The 17,328-nt window shown below is 40.0% G+C and overlaps 1 protein-coding gene across 3 annotated transcripts in view; it reads right to left on the bottom strand.

The window, feature by feature from the left end:
* Positions 1-15,871, bottom strand: part of LOC101678740 (dnaJ homolog subfamily C member 25) — a 28,778-nt gene extending 12,907 nt beyond the window's left edge. For 2 of the 3 annotated variants that reach the window (XM_045081702.1, XM_045081703.1), the window contains exon 1: positions 15,424-15,871. In XM_045081702.1, coding sequence (XP_044937637.1) covers positions 15,424-15,756 — 333 coding nt within the window. In that variant the 5' untranslated portion in view covers positions 15,757-15,871. The remainder of the gene's footprint in view (positions 1-15,423) is intronic. The other variant, XM_004747905.2, reaches the window with a different exon arrangement.
* Between the last annotated feature and the right edge of the window lie 1,457 nt (positions 15,872-17,328).

Genomic DNA, 17,328 nt, shown 5'->3' with positions numbered 1-17,328 from the left:
TGATGTTGAGCATTTTTCATGTGTCTATTGGCCATCTGTATGTGTTCTTTGGAGAAATGTCTGTTCATGTCTTCTGCCTATTTCTTGACTGTATTTTTTGTTCTTTGGGTATTGAGTTCAAAAAGGTCTTTACAGATTTTGAATATTAGCCCTTTATCTGCTAAGTCATTTGCAAATATCTTTTCCCATTCCATAGGTTGCCTTTAGTTTTACTATTTCTTTTGTTGTGCAAAAGCTTTTTATCTTGATGAAGTCCCAGTAGTTCATTTTTTAAGATTTAATTTATTTATTTGACAGAGAGAGACACAGCAAGAGAGGGAACACAAGCAGGGGGAGTGAGAGAGGGAGAAGCAGGATTCCTGCCAAGCAGGGAGCCCGATGCGGAGCTCGATCCCAGGACCCTGAGATCATGACCTGAGCTGAAGGCAGATGCTTAACGACTGAGCCACCCAGGCATCCCCCACCCCATAGTTCATTTTTGCTTTTGTTTCTCTTGCCTTTGGAGATATGTCTAGTAAGAAGTTGCCATGGCCAAGGTCAGAGAGTTGCTGCTTGCTGGGCAGCAACTCCAAAAAACGCCAAATTTTTAATAGGATTTTGATGGATTCCTGTCTCATATTTAGTCTTTTATCCCTTTGGAGTTTATTTTTCTGTATGGTGTAAGAAAATGGTCCAGTTTCATTCTTTTACATGTGGCTGTCCAATTTTCCCAGCACCACTTGTTGAAGAAACTTTTTTCCATTGGATATTCTTTCCTGCTTTGCTGAAGAATAGTACCATAGAGTTGGGGGTTCATTTCTGGGTTCTCTATTCTGTTCCATTGATCTATTCTTCTGTTTTTGTGCCAGTACCACATTGTCTTGATGATTTTAGTTTTGTAATATAGCTTGAAGTCCGGAATGTGATGCTATCAGCTTTGGTTTCCTTTTTTCAACATTCCTTTGGCTATTCAGACTCTTTTCTGGTTCCATACAAATTTAGGATTATTTGTTCCAGCTCTGTGAAAAAAGTTGGTTGTATTTTGATAGGGATTGCACTGAATGTATAGATTGCTCTAGGTAGCATAGACATTTTAACAATATTTGTTCTTCTAATCCAAGAGTATGGAACATTTTTCTATTTCTTTGTGTCTTCCTCAATTTCTTTCATGAGTGTTCTATAGTTTTCTGAGTACAGATCCTTTGCCCTTTTTGTTAGGTTTATTCCTAGTTATCTTATAGTTTTTGGTGCAATTGTAAATGAGACTGACTCCTGATTTCTCTTTCTTTTGTCACATTGTTAGTGTATAGAAACGCAACGGATTTGCCACTTTGCTGAATTCCTGTATGAGTTCTAGCAATTTTGAGGTGGAGTCTTTGGGATTTCCACACAGAGTATCATATTTTCTGGGAAAAGTGCGAGTTTGACTTCTTTGCTGATTCAGATGCATTCTATTTCATTTTGTGTCTGATTGCTGAGGCTAGGACTTCTAGTACTATGTTGGACAACAGTAGTGATGGTGGACATATCTGTTGTGTTCCTGACTTTAGGGGAAAAGCCCTCAGTTTTTCCCCATTGAGAACGATATCTGCTGTGTTCTTCATAGATGGCTTTTATGATATTGAGGTATGTACCCTTATCTCTACACTGTTAAGAGTTTTAATCAAGAAAGGATGCTGTGCTTTGTCAAATGCTTTTTCTGCATCTACTGAGAGAATATGGTTTTTGTCCTTTCTTTTATTAATGTAGTGTATCACACTGATTGGTTTGTTGATGCTGAGCCACCCTTGCAGCCCTGGAATAAATCCCACTAGGTCGTGACGAATCATCCTTTTATTGTACTGTTTAATTCTACTGGCTAATTATCTTGTTGAGAATTTTTGCATCCATGTTCATCAGAGATGGTGGTCTGTAATTCTCCTTTTTGGTGGGGTCTTTGTCTAGTTTAGGGATCAAGGTAATACTGGCCTCACTGAAAGAGTTTAGAAGTTTCCTTCCATTTCTGTTTTTTTAAACAGTTTCAGAAGAACTGTTTATTATTTCTTCTTTAAAATGCTCGTAGAATTCCCCTGGGAAGCCGTCTGGTCCTGGACTCTTGTTTGTTAGGAGATTTTTAATTATTGCTTCAATTTTCTTGGTGGTTATGGTTCTGTTCAGATTTTCTATTTCTTCCTGTTTCAGTTTTGGTAGTTTGTATGTTTCTAGGAATGAACCACTTCTTCCAGATTACCGAATTTGTTGGCATATAATTGCCCTATAATGTGTTTTTTAAAACGGTATTTCTTTGATGTTGGTTGTGATCTCTCCTCTTTCATTCATGATTTTATTTACTTGGGTCCTTCCTTTCTTTTTCTTGATAAGCCTGGCTAGCAGTTTATCAATCTTATTAAGTCTTTCAAAGAACAAGCTCCTAGTTTCACTGATTTGTTCTACAGGTTTTTAAACTTCTGTATCATTGATTTCTGCTCTGATCTTTATTCTTTCTCTTCTCCTGTTGGATTTAGGCTTTATCTGCTGTTTCTGGTGGGGTTTTTGTTGTTGTTGTTGTTGTTGTTTAATTAGAGAGAAAGAGAGAGTACACATGTTAGGGGGGAGGGCAGAGGAAGAGGGAGAGAAGCAGACTCCCTGCTGAGTGGTAAGCCTAATAGCCTAATTTGGGGCTTGATCCCAGGACTCTGGGATCATAACCTGAGCTGAAATCAAGAGTCAGTTATTTAACTGACTGAGCCACTCAGGCACCCTATTTGCTGTTCTTTCTCCAGCTCTTTTAGTGTAATGTTAGGTTGGGTATTTGAGACTTTTCTTGTTTCTTAAGAAAGGCCTGTGTTGCTATATAGTTCCCTCTTGGGACCACCTCTGCTGCATCCCAAAGGTTCTGAACTGTTGTATTTTCACTTTTATTTGCTTCCGTGCATTTTTTAAAAATTCTTCTTTAATTTCCTGGTTTACGCAGTCATTCTTTTTTTTTTTAAAGATTCTATTTATTGGGGAGCCTGGGTGGCTCAGTGGGTTAAAGCCTCTGCCTTCGACTCAGGTCATGATCCCAGTGTCATGGGATAGAGCCCCGTGTCAGGCTCTCTGCTCGGCGGGGAGCCTGCTTCCTCCTCTCTCTCTCTCTCTACCTGCCTCTCAGCCTCTGTCTGTCAAATAAATTAATAAAATCTTTTAAAAATAAATAAATAAATAAAGATTCTATTTATTTATTTGAGAGACCGACAGAGATAGTAAGAGAGAACATGAGTAGGGAGGAGAGGGAGAAGCAGGCTCCCTATAGGGAGCCTGACACAGGGCTCAATCTCAGGACCTTGGCATCATGATCTGAGCCGAAGGCATCCATTCGTTATTTAGTAGGATGCTCTTTAACCTCCATGTATTTGTGGTCCTTCCAAATTTTTTCTTGTGGTTGACTTCAAGTTTTAAAGCATAGTGGTCTGAGAATTATGCATGGCATAATCTTGGATTTTTTTTTGTACTGGTTGAGACCTGATTTGTGGCCCAGCATGTGATCTATTCTGGAAAATGCTCCATATGTACTCGAGAAGAATGTGTATACTGTTGCTTTAGGATGACTATATCTGTTAAATACACCTGGTCCAGTGTATCATTCAAAACTCTTGTTTCCTTGTTGATCTGTTTAACTGATCTATATTTTGCTATGACAGACATTATTATTTTATTATTATATTGTATTATCATCAGTAAGTTTCTTTAATTTTGTTATTAATTGGTTCATATATTTGGCTACTCCCAAGTTAGGGGCATAAATATATACAATTGTTAATCTTCTTGTTGGATAGACCCTTTTATTATGCTATAGTGCCCTTCTTTATCTCTCAGTATAGTTTTTGGTTTAAACTCTAGTTTGTCTGATATAAGGATGGCTACTCCAGCTTTCTTTTGATATTCACTGGCATGATAAATGGTGCTCCAACCCTTCACTTTCACTCTGGAGGTGTCTTTTGGTCTAAATTGAATGTCTTATAAACAGTGTATCGATGGGTCTTATTTTTTTATCCATTTTAATACCCTGTGTCTTTTGATTGGAGCATTACTCCATTTACATTATTGAAAGATATGAATTTACTACCATTGTATTACTTGTAAAGTCACTGTTCCTGTACATTCTCTCTGTTTCTATCTAATCTTTGTCACTTTGGGGCTCTCTCTTCATTCAAAGGATCCCCTTTAATAGCTCTTGCAGGGCTGGTTTACTGTTCACAAATTCCTTTAGTTTTTGTTTGTCCTAGAAACTCATTAGCTCTCCTTCTAATCTGAATTCTTGCTGGATAAAGTATTCTTGGCTGCATATTTTTCCCATTATCTTATTGAGTATATATCATGTCAGTCCTTTCTGGTCTGCCAGGTCTCTGTGGACAGGTCTGTTGCCAGCCTTGTTTCTTCCCTTGCAGATTAAGGGCCTCTTGCCTCAAACTACTTTCAGAATTTTCTCTTTATCTTTGACATTTGCAGACTTCACTATTATATGTTGAAATGTTGAACTATTTTTACTGATTTTGAGGGGGGTGGTTCTCTGTGCCTCCTGGACTTAAATGCCTCTTTCCTTCCCCAGGTTAGGGAAGTTCTCAGCTATAATTTGTTCAAATAAACCTTCTGCCCCTCTCTCCTGCTCTTCATCTTCTGAGACCCTTATTATTTGGATATTATTTCACTTATGGAATCACTGAGTTCTCTAAGTCTCCTTTCAAGATCCAGTAGTTTTCTTTCTTCTTTTCAGCTTATTTTCCACCATTTTATCATCTACATCACTGACTCTTTCTTCTGTCTATTTCATCCTCATTTTTATAGCCTCCATTTGGGACTGCATCTCAGTAATAGCATTTTTATTTTCTGCCTGACTAGATTTTAGTTCTTTTATTTCTATAGTAAGGGGTTCTATAGTGTCTTCTATGCTTTTTTCAAGCCCACTAGTATCGTTATAATAGTTGTTTTAAATTTAGTTCAGACATCTTACTTATATTCATACTGATTTAATCCCTGGCAGTGAGTACTACCTCCTGTTCTTTCTTTTGGGGGAAATTTCTCAGTCTCATCATTTTGTCCAGAAAAGAATAGAAGAAAGAATGAGAAAAACAACAATAACAATAACAACAGAAAAAAAATGCACACACAAAATAAATCAGAAAAAAACAAAAACAAGAAGAAAAATAAATAAGAAACAAAAAAATAAAACAAAACACTAGATCCTGGGTGTGTTTTGGTCTGCTTGTTAAAGGAAACTAGATCTCAAAATAAGAAAGAAAATTTATATACATACACACACCACACACACACACAAGTATATATATATATATATATATATACACAAAAATAAAATACAAGGAAAAGAAACAAAGAATAAAATATATGTATACATATATATAAAAATAGAAATTGAAAAAATAATAACAAGAAAAGGATACTGAAAAACTAAAGAATAAAAAAAAAAAAAAACCACAAATGCTATATATACTATTTTCCCCAAGAGCTGTAGCCATCTATGATCAGTAAATTTGGTGCAAGCCACTTGTTCCTGGTCATCTTCTGATTCTCAAGTGCCTTGCCCTAGTAGAAATGTGCCTCCCTTGCCAGGGGCCCAGGCTCAGCACAAGCTGCTCTCGGTTCCACTATGTGGCACTGTTTTGCTCTCTGAAGGCTTCAGCACTGATGGATGGGGAAAAAATGGCAGCACCCTGCTCTCTAGTCCTAAAGCTGAAAGTTCAGACCAGTGAGCTCTCACAGAAAAGCAGTCAATCACTCTCATCTCCCTGGTTTCTGTCTGAACTCTGCATTCACCCGGCCTGGGATCAAGCATTTTTATCCCAGGCACACCACTGAGTTTCAAAACTCCACATTTTACAGTTTCTGGTCACACAGACCTGTGCTATTCCTCCCACCATGCTTCTGCCTTTTGCTTGACACCAGCCAAGAGAGCTGCTACACAACTGTGTAGCAGTTCCTGGGTTTATGGCAACCAAGAGCAGAAAGCCAGCACCTAAACTTGCTGTTTTCAGCCATGTTCCCCACTCTTGTACCTGGGAAACCTGCCACACTCAGGCACCCCTGTTCTTCTTGTGACTCCAGGGATCCTGATACCAAACTCCCACCTGGGATTCTGCCCTGTTTTGCCACCTAGGCACCTTTAAGCCAGGGACTACCACACTGTAGCAGGCTTCTAAAAGTTCTGATTTTGTGTTCCACTGCTTATAATGCTTTGTGGTAGCCTTTTTTTTTTTTTAAGATTTTATTTATTTATTTGACAGAGAGACAGTGAGAGAGAGCATGAGAGAGGAGAAGGTCAGAGGGAGAAGCAGACTCCCCATGGAGCAGGGAGCCCAATGTGGGACTCAGTCCCAGGACTCTGGGATCATGACCTGAGCCAAAGGCAGTCGCCCAACCAACTGAGCCACCCAGGTGCCCTGTGGTAGCCTTCTTAAGCAAGCTCCCTCCCCTTCATCATAGCCTCCAATATATCATCTCAGATTCAAGTCTCCCCATCTCCTACCTTGCAAAAGTGATTGCTTTCCTATCTGTAGAATTGCATTTCTTTTCTCAGATTTCCAGTTGATTTTGCAGGTGTTCAGAATGATTTGATAACTATCTAGCTGTTTGAGGGACCAAATTTAGGGTCCTCTAGTCCTCCACTATCTTAATTCCCTCTCTTTTGTTCATTCTTTTTTTTTAATTAAAGATTTTATTTATTTATTTGACAGAGAGAGATCACAAGCAGGCAGAGAGGCAGGCAGAGAGAGAGGAGGAAGCAGGCTCCCTGCTGAGCAGAGAGCCCGATTCGGGCCTTGATCCCAGGACCCAGAGATCATGACCTGAGCCAAAGGCAGCAGCTTAACCCACTGAGCCACCCAGGCGTCCTCTTTTGTTCATTCTTAAAAATATGTACTAATCCCACTGGGGTGACTGGGTGGCACAGTTGGATGAGCAACCAACTCTTGGTTCTGGCTTGGGTCATGATCTCAGGATCATGAGATTGGTCTCCCATCAGGCTCCACACTCAGTGTGGAGTCTGCTTGCGACTCACTCTCCCTCTCTCTCTCAAAAAAAAAAAAAAATTAATAAATCTTTTAAAGAAAATTTATTAACCCCATTTTTAAAGAAATACATATATATAAATGATCCTTAAAAAAATAATATCTGTTTCCCTAAATTTATTTCCAAGCCATTACATCTTATTAAAGAGGAAGAAAATTAACTGCCATCAGTTCTATTTCTCTTCTTGTTCCTTGACCCTAGTCACTAGTGGAACTATCTTCTCATATGTCTTCTCTTCTATCTACATGTGGCCTCAACAATTTCCATGATTTGCAGTATCACCAAATTACTAGTGACACTCAGATCTGCTTTTCCTGTGTCCTATTTTCAACTATCTCCTAAGCATTTCCTAAATGTAACATAAATATCTCAACGTAAACAGGCTCAAAACCCAAATCTGTCCCTCCATGTTTCAGTTAAGAGTAGAGTATCACCATCCACTTGGTTACTTGAGCTTTTAGAAAACTTAGTTATTTCCAATTCAGCAAATAATTATGCAGGGCATTAAGTCTTGTTTTAGACTCAAGGGAGAATAAAAAGATAAGATAATGTCCTGGTCTCAGGAACTTTCCCATCTAGAAGAATCTAACAAGCAAGAAAAATGCAATTTGATGTGCTAAACAATAAAGGACTAACTAACCCTGCCTGAGATCAACTGGTAATGGGATCCACAGCAGAGAAGAAACGAGTACTGGATCCTGAAAAGCAAGTACAATGTAGTTAAACCTTGTTCCAGACCAAGGTAACAGCAAGTGTTAAGGTACAGAAGCATCAATGAATAGGAAGAATTCACTGAAGCTTGAGCACTAGGGAAATTCAGGAAGAAAGGTGTACTAAATGTGGCCAAAAAAAACTGATTTGGATAAGAACTGTAGAAAGGACATCATATGCCATCCTAAAGTGCTAGAGTGTTGTCTGTGCTATCAAAAATGAAATGTTTTAAAGAATGAGAACAATAGCACTGAATAGTTGTGTTTATTTTTTGAAAGTTCACTCTGACAATATTGTAAAGAGGAGAATGAGGGAGAAAGAGATTTTAGAGACTAAAAAGTATAATAAGTAAGACTTAATGATCAAGGGAGTTAAACAACCAATCATATTGAGGATTAACAGTGAAGTTTCTTTCTTTCTTTTTTTTAAGATTTTATTTGTCAGAGGGAGAGTGAGAGAGAGCATAAGCAGGGGGAGCCGCAGACAGAAGGAGAAGCAGGCTCCCTGCTGAGCAAGGAACCTGATGCAGGACTCGATGCCAGGACCATGGGATCATGACCTGAGTCAAAGGCAGGTGCTCAACTGACTGAACCACACAGGTGCCCTGAAATTTTCTAATTATAATCACTGTGTGGACCATGTTACTCTGTGCCCCAAAGCATATGTATGTAATCTCTTAAGATTCTCATGACAGGGGTACCTTGGTGGCACAGTCTAAGTGTCCAACTCTTAGTTTTGGCTCAGGTCATGATCTCAGGGTGGTAAGATTAGCACCACATCACACTGTGTTTAGTGCAGAGTCTGCTTCTCTCTTCGGTTATGCTTTAGCAAACATAACAAGATTGATTTCCAAAACGTTTAATTTTAGGTAGCTGTGCCACAAATAAGACCACAACTGAAAATATGAACCTAGAGAATACACAGATTTTAGAGTTGTCACAGATATGATTGAGTTTCATCAGGAAGAGCTTGGAAAACAGAAAGAAAAGAATACCAAAGGACAGAACTCTAAGGAAAAGCAATGTTTAAGGTGTAGGGAGAAGAAAAAAAGACTATGAAGACTGAAAAAACACAACTAGAAAGATAGGAGAAACAGGAAAGAATAACACTGAGGGATTCAAAGGAGAGCAGCTTAAAGAGCTATATGGCCAACAACGTCAAATGCCACAGATAGTTCCAGGAGGGAGAAATGAAGAGCAGCATTCAAATCTAACACTTAGAACACCACTATCCGCCTTAAGAGCAATTCCATTACATATGCTGGTATACATCAGTCTACAGTACCTTCTTGGAAAGATAAGGAAATGAAGTGAAGATGGCCCACAGTAAAAAAAAAAAAAAAAAAAAAAAAAAGGTAAGTGTGACTGTAGCTTTAAAAGAAGCAAAATGAATTGAAATACACCAACTAAGAAGTTTTCAAGTTACCAAAGAGGAATTGAGATTCCAGAAAATGGTGGAAATGAATTCAGACAAGAACCTTCCAGCCTTCCCAAACCCATTCTCAATATTGCTACCAGAATTTTCTTTCTGAAAGAAACATCAGACTGTGTTATTTCTCCACTTTAAAACGTCTGGCCACTATTCAATACATAAAGTTCAAACTCCTAAACACAGATTAAAGGGTTGTTCATCAAACATCAAACTGATCCCAAAGATGTTCCAGTCTCCTGAAACATTTTCCCTACCATTTACCTGACAGGCTTCTAACCTAGAAGTACTAGATCCTCTAATAGCTGTGAAAAATGCAGTAAAGGTTTTTGTGCTGTGAATATCTCAAAATGTTCTTTTATCTATGATAAATCCCCACAAGCTAATTTAAAATCTCAAGTGCTCAGCTTCTGGCCAGAATTATATCAACTCAGTAGTTTTTATGTCAATCAGAAGCTCTGATTGGTTGTTGATAACATCATGTGTCATCACAGAACTAAAATTAAACATATTTGGTGTACAGTCAACCTTTGCCCTAAGTAGGGAATAACAGCTAAAATTACGTTATCAGTAAAAAATAAAGAGCACTTTTGGATTCACAGCAGAAATGTACCACACCCTTCTTCTGGGCCCATGGGAGAAATCACTATCGATCATCTCATCTTTTCCACTAAACCCAGACAGGACTCAAAACCTTTGCAAATGTTTCAGGGAGTCATGACCAATCAGAGTTGACATGTGAAATGAAAACCATCTGCCAACAAGTTCACTTAATTTCTCTGTTTATCAGCATCACACTGTAATAGAAATTTACATGTTTATTATTTTTACAAATACCCAATTACTATGAATGATTAATCTGGATCAATGCTGAAAAAGAAACAGTAATACTAAGAAGTTCAGTTAGCTATTTTTCCCCAAAACAGAGAGTCCTTGGGAGAAATACAATAAAAGTGATCACTGGCAGAGAAAACACTCACTATTATATGATAACTCAGGAAACTACACCTTATTCCTGGATAAGTCTTGCACATTCATGTCTCCATGTTTTTGTTGATCAAGTTTTCCCTCTACCAGAAATGTCCCTTCACTGTCAACCTGTAATGACTGTTCTAGATCCAGACCAAAGAGTACATTCTTCTTCCAATCCCCAAAGAAGAAATAATTGTATCCTTTCAGTGCTGTAATATAATCTACATGTATCTTTATTATATAACTTAAATAAATATTAACCAAACAATAAGTATCTGTCTTCTTGTTATGTTAAAAGCTTAAAGGGAAGAACTGTGCTCTTTTGATTGTTATGATTTCGTCCCCTAGCGCCCACCTCAGTACCAGTTACAGAAAGGATTGAGTAGAATAAACTAAGAAGGAACAATGAACAGTAACATAAAAGGGCTGGGCATTCAGAATCCACCCCCCTCCACCCCGTGCCACATTCTTCATAAGTGCTAAATGCCTGCTACATCAATCATGCTGATAAAAAGAAACTAAAGTGTTCTGTGACTTCCCTGCCAAGACAAGGGTAGAGTAGTAAAAGGCTCTCACTACTTATGTTACCTTATCAGATAACCTTCAAGCCAGTAATACTGCCAAGACTTTTTCTGTTCTTTTGTGATTTTACAAAATGCTGTTAGTCTATTTTCCCATGTTCTAAGTACATTCTTTCCACCTGTTCCATCATTTGTTGATTTCCAGGCCATCTTTATTTCATCTACTTCATCCAACTCTTATCTGTATTCAAAAAGGATCAATGTTCTCACTTAAAAAACAAAACAGAACTTCTCCTTAAAAATAGAAGGCAATTTTTCACTCATGTGGGAATTTTTCATTCATAGTCATCCAATCTACTTTATCTGTACCACTCTTTAAAACTACATTTAGGATAAAAATGCCACAGTAAGCTTCACATAACAATGTCAAAATGTCAGAAATCCACTCAATCTATCTCCAGATACCAGTCTTTCATTTAACAAACATTCATTATCTGATGTGCCAGACACTGGGCTAGGTGCCATGGATATACAAACAAAAAGGCAAGGAGATGGTTTAGTGGAGAGGGGAGGGCTTCTCAGTATTTACAATGCAGTGTGATAAGTGCTATATCCACATAAAAAGATCTAATGTTGACACAGCAAGTGAGAGTCCATTTACTTAACTTCCAAAGTCCACGAATTCCCTGAATCCCCAGTAGTCAAATACACTAAATACTATTTCATTGTCTTAACTTTGCTTACATTATGAAGCAAATATAAAGCAGTGTGTGAGATCATAATGGTTTAAAGTGCTGCTGAGAACTGCAATTTTAAGTTACTTGAGAATATGAACTAAGCATGACTTGATGAAAGCATCTGACCAGTGCCTTTGCCTTCCATTATTACCCATCCTTCTTTTTCTCGTTTTCCTCAATCTCTCTATGCACAGGTAGAATCTGTGTTGCTAAAATAACAATGGTCAAGTGTGATAGTATCTTCTTGTTTCACCAACTGTATTTAAATCATGTTAGTGTACTTTTTTAACAACCATCATCAAAAACAAAACAAAACACAACCCTCTCTCTCTCAAAGAGGCATGTATTTGACCAACAAAACCTCAGAGCCATAAATCTACTATATTTCACAAATATAAATTCCCATTTTGGTGATACATGTATTATCAATATTCACAGATCCTTGATTATTAGAAGTTTTGATACATACCACTATAAGGTTATAATGAAAATATAATATAGCTTCTTATATCACATACATTAAAAAGATTAAGAGAGTTGAACAAACTAATAAGAGAAATTAAAAGATTATAAAAAAAATTATGGTGGTAGGGGCACCTGGGTGGTGCAGTCAGTTGAGCCTCATACTTGTTGACTCCTATTGTGATCTCAAGGTGGTAAGCCTGAGCCTCTCATTGGGCTCTCCACTTAGTGTGCAGTCTGCTTGAGATTCTCTTTCCCTCTCCTTCTGCCCCTCCCCCACCGCTCGTGTGTGCACATGCGTGTGAGCACACTCTCTCTCTCTCTAAAATAAATAAATCTTAAAAAAAAAAACCATGGGGGGAGGGAGAAAGAAGACTCTCAGCTCCAGGGAATTTACAATTAAATTATTTCAGAGTTCAAGAAAAGGAACAATTTCTGTTGGATACACTGTTCCAGAAATGGAATCTACTTGTGCACTTTACAAAACAAAACATAAAATCAGCTTCATCTTCCATCTGCCAGCAATAATTGCACATGGCTATGAAGGATGACATAGTCTTCCCACGTCCCTCCCTCCTTTTTGGCTGGCTCCTTAGATAAGTACACCTTTCACAGGGCTTACTATTATTCTTTATGGAGAAAGATATAGCATAAAACAAAAATAGCAAACAGAAATGAAGCGGTCCCAGGCAGACATCTGCTACATCCATGAGATGATAGTGGAATTCCATACAGGCTTCTGTATCTCCATTCCAGAGCCACTGGAACTCATCAACTTCTCCCACTATTCTATCTGACCTGCTCTTAGCAAAGGCCACATGGACTTCTTGCCCTCATTCTAGCCTACAGATATAACTTGAGTAAAGTAGTGGTTATATCCTCATTGCCTCAAGGGGATAATTTGGAAGATGAGGCTATCCAAACTGGATGACTCTAGTTCATTAGATCTCTACATTATCCAGAAATGATATTCTCTGGCAGCTTACTCATAATTTTCCATTATGACAGAAATAAAATCTGACCACTTTGTTTGTTTTTAATAAATTCCACAAACGGGACGCCTGGGTGGCTCAGTTGGTTAAGCAGCTGCCTTCAGCTCAGGTCATGATCCCAGCGTCCTAGGATCGAGTCCCACATCGGGCTCCTTGCTCCGCAGGGAGCCTGCTTCTCCCTCTGACTCTGCCTTCCACTCTGTCTGCCTGTGCTCGCTCTCACTCTCTCTCTTACAAATAAATAAATAAAATCTTAAAAAAAATAAAAAATAAAAAATAAATAAATTCCACATACAGCAAATCAAAGTCCTTTTCCTCATTTTAGGAGAGAGCATCTGCAATGAAGTCTGAACAATAAAGTTTCTGGAGGTGTTCCACTTAGAAGTCCATCTCTGTAACTTTAAAATAGCTTTCATGGAACTCAGGTCTGGTTTTCAAGGGTCCAAACCATCCCCAAACATCCCTTTCCTCTGACAGTAATACTGAATGGGGCTGAGGAAACTATAGCATTTTCTCTCACTCCCTCCTCCATCAGTGTAACTCCAATTTTTGTTTCCTGCTTAGAGACATTTGTAGTACTGTAAACCTCTTGTTGGGATCAAGATTAAACATGTTACTTTCTCCAGACGTACCAGTTTTTAACTGCCCCAAAGTGGACAAATTATTTTATCAAGCTTTTATTCACTGACAAATCAGTATTAAACTTTAAGGGAAGAAACTTTTAGAGGCAACCATTACAGATTCATCAAATCAGCCTCCAAATTTGTCTCTTCGAGAAAATGGCAAGAATAGAGTGTTGGGGTTCCTCCCAGCAAAATTTCTCTACTGTCTGTCTTTCTTGGTTCATATCTTACTAACATGTTCACCACTCTCATGCCAAACCTACCCATTCCCAAACCCAAAAGAAGGCAGCAGCTGCCAGAGTTTCTGCTGCCCTGTCTTCTGGAAGTTCTCCATCCTCCCAAGGCTTCCTTATGTGTCACCAGAGCCTTCTGGCTGCTTGTCTGGAGGACTACCTTTCTTCACTGCAGAAGAACAAAGATTGGGACTTTAGATGCTGGGTTTCCCTGGATGGAGAAGTTCTTTCCCATTTTTCTGAAGTCTTTCCTCAATCACTTTAATAAATAATAAGCAACTAACCCTCTGGTGTCTGCACTTTCCCTAGTCCCCACCCATTCTTCAGTCAACTGCCAGTGAGAAGTAAATCTCACCAGTGCTAGGGAGAATACAGTGAACTTGGCATACTCATTATAGGAATCCATATTATATAAACTACACTGGAAAGCATGAATGAAGAGCCTATAGGTCCCTGATTCAGTATTTTCAGCTCTGGAAAGCTGTTCTGAACAAATAATCCATGGTTAAATTATAGTATACCCACTAGAAGTAGTCATTAAAAACAGATTACAAAGCAACATGGAAAACTTCACCTCAAAAAAAAAAAAAAAAAAAAGCTAGAAAGAAACACCGTAGGACTACAATTGCTGTTACATTAGCATGATGGGACCCTTAAAGCAGTAACACTTCCATCAAATATGATTTATACTTTGTGATTCCTTATATGGTTTGATTTTTGCAGTAGCAGAAGAAAACAGGAACAGGGTACATCTCCCCATCTCCAAAGGACTTGATAAAAACCTTTGTCAAATGACTACACCCATATTCACAAAATTTTTCCTGACAGAACTTCTGAGTCTTGAGCCCCAAGTCATTAAGTATGTATTTGCAGGTCCTGTATAGGGGGTTTCTCACATTTATTCAATTCTTATTGAGGACTGAACCCTTGTGAGGAGATATCATGGCTTTAATTTTACATATGAAGAAACAGCTACTGTGACATATTAAGTCACTATCCAAGGTCATACTGGGATATAGGAGCCAAGAGTCAAATATCCGGTCTTCTGAGTGCTTGTTCATTGTTCTTCTTAGTGTTTTCCTAAATCCTTAAACCCAAGCTAAATGTCACGTTTATTTTTATTTTTTTAAAGATTTTATTTATTTATTTAGAGAGAGATCCGGGTGAGGGGCAGAGGGAGAGAAAGAATTCCAAACAGACTGCCCACTGAGAGCGAGCCTGATCTCACGACCCTGAGATCAGGCATGACCTGAGCCGAAACCAACAGTCCGACGCTCAACCCACTGAGCCACCCAGGTGCCCCTAAATGTCACATTTAATACCATCCCCAGAAATCTAGTTATGTCAAATTGGCGCCATCACAGTCATTCAATATTGGAGACCTTTCCTATATTCTATCACAGATCTTGGTAATAATAATCACCCTGCTTTCCAAGTGTGAGCTGCAAGTTTTTAAAGTGCTTTCACTAAACTGCAATATACCCAAGGCTTTGCATAACAGAAACTGTCACAAAAAGGAGAGGGCTAGCTGTCCTCCAAGACCCGAGGGGGTTCCCATCTTTGTCAATGACCCGTGCGTGTGGGTTCTTTCGCACTGCCACGTCGGAAATCCCAAACATCCTAGGGGTCGCGGCAGTGGCCCCGCTAGGAGCCGGGGTCACCGAGAACCCTGCTCCGCCGGCCAGGAGTCCTCGCTGCCAATCCGCGTCCCCAGATCTCACCTTAAGAGTCTCGTAGGCGGTCGCTACCAGCAGGAAGGCCTCTTCCGCGCTCTGCGGCATCCGTCCGGGGCCCTCGTCGCCAGGCTCAGGCCGGTAGCGGTCGGGGTGGTAGCGCCGGGCCAGCTGGCGGTAGGCCCGCGCGATCTCCGCCTTGCCCGCCGTGCGGCTCACGCCCAGCACTTCGTAGCAGTCGCGCGTGCCGCAGTAGAGCCCCTCCACCAGGGCCCCCGCGGACCGCGCTAGCAGCAGCGCCAGCAACAGGGGCGGCAGCAACACCAACCAGCACTGGCCGGCAACGCCGGCTCCCCCGCGCGGAGCGAGCGGCGCCGCCATCCCGGCCTCCGCCGCGGCTCCACCCGCCAAGCGGCTCTCCCGCACCCCGCGGTGTGCCGGGCTCGGCCTCCGGGACCTAGCTCCACGTCAGCAGGCGGCGCCTCCGCGCAGGCGCACAGAGCGCGACTGCACCAACCACTTCCTTCAGGACCGTTGCTAGGGGAGAAAGACGCCTCAGTCGCTCGGCCGCTTCCGGTGTGTCACTGCCTTCCTAGATCCAGCGGCGGGAGGGTTTTTCTTACCGGAACTAAAGGATGTCTCAGTGTCTGAGGCACATGTAACCAATGTGTGCAGAGCGCGTTACCTTCCACGTGGCCTTCACACGCGATCATTTCTGCATCATTACTTCACCTGCGGCAATTGATAGTCTGGCTCTCTTGCCGTCTGGTTATCCATGTGAAGAAGATGTGTGCACAGAATTTTAAAGCCGAGTGTCCAGGCCGGACGCCTTCCTTTCACTAACCCTACGCCGTCTTTCCAAAAGGAAGATGAATTTAGAGGCTCTAGGCGCTGACTCTGCCTGCTAGGGACCCTTAAATTTCATGACCATCTAGTTCAGATGTGGAGGTTAACATTTGGAACGTATAATTTTTTATATTTATTTATTTATTTATTTATTTTGCCAAATAAGAGCTGTATTATTGTAAGATGGTTAGCAGCATCCCTCTATACACCAGGTACCAGTAGTACCACCACGCCAGTTATGACAGTCAAAAATGTCCCCAGATATTGCTAAATGTGTTCGGGGTATAAGGTGGCCAGAACAAACACAGGTCACTCAAATTTTAATTTCTGACAAAAACAAATAATTTGTTGGTATAATTATGTCCCAGATATTGCATGGAACTCTACTATTGCACGAAGAATTTTGCCTCAAAAATGTGCTTCTACCATTCAGTCAGTACGTATTCATTGAGTTTCTAATATGAGGTAGGCGCTGTTGGAGGTTCTGAGCTCCTAGTGGTGAGAGTAAGGCAGATGAGATTTTTTTTTTTTTTTTACGATTTTATTTATCCATTTATTTGACAGCACAAGCAGGCAGAAGAGCAGGCAGAGGGAGAAGAAGAAGCTGACCCCCTCCCTGCGCCGCTGAGCTGGAAGCCAGATGTGGGGCTTCATACCAGAGCCCTGGGTGGGACCAAGCAGAAGGCAGACGCTCAACCAATTGAGCCACCCAGGCGCCCCGGTAGACAAGATTGTTGATCTCAGGGAACATATATTTTAGTACAGGATGACAGACAATAAACAAGCAAATAATAAACTTTAAGATATAATAAATTCTTTTAAGAAAATGAAACAAGGGAGAGACATGTGTGACATATAGCATACATATATAGCTATAGATAGGAGAGCGAGTGATTTAATGCAAACACATAAGAGAGTCACCAAGCTGAAATTGCTAGAGTCAGGGTCAATCGTTAGAGTCAATTCCAGGACATGTAAAGGACAAATAGAAGATGACTTGAAGGGTGTGAGGGAGTTTTGGACTAAGAGAGTAGTGAAGTAAATACCAAGAAGGGAAAAGAAGGCAGAGGCAAGAAAAGTACGTGAAGTTTTTCAAGAAATAAAAGA

The sequence above is a fragment of the Mustela putorius genome, unplaced genomic scaffold (assembly GCF_011764305.1).
Source record: "Mustela putorius furo isolate JIRA1106 unplaced genomic scaffold, ASM1176430v1.1 tig00000580_pilon_pilon_pilon, whole genome shotgun sequence".
Lineage (NCBI taxonomy): Eukaryota > Metazoa > Chordata > Mammalia > Carnivora > Mustelidae > Mustela > Mustela putorius.
Note: the sequence above shows the minus strand (reverse complement) of the source record. Positions and strands in the feature narration are given on the sequence as shown.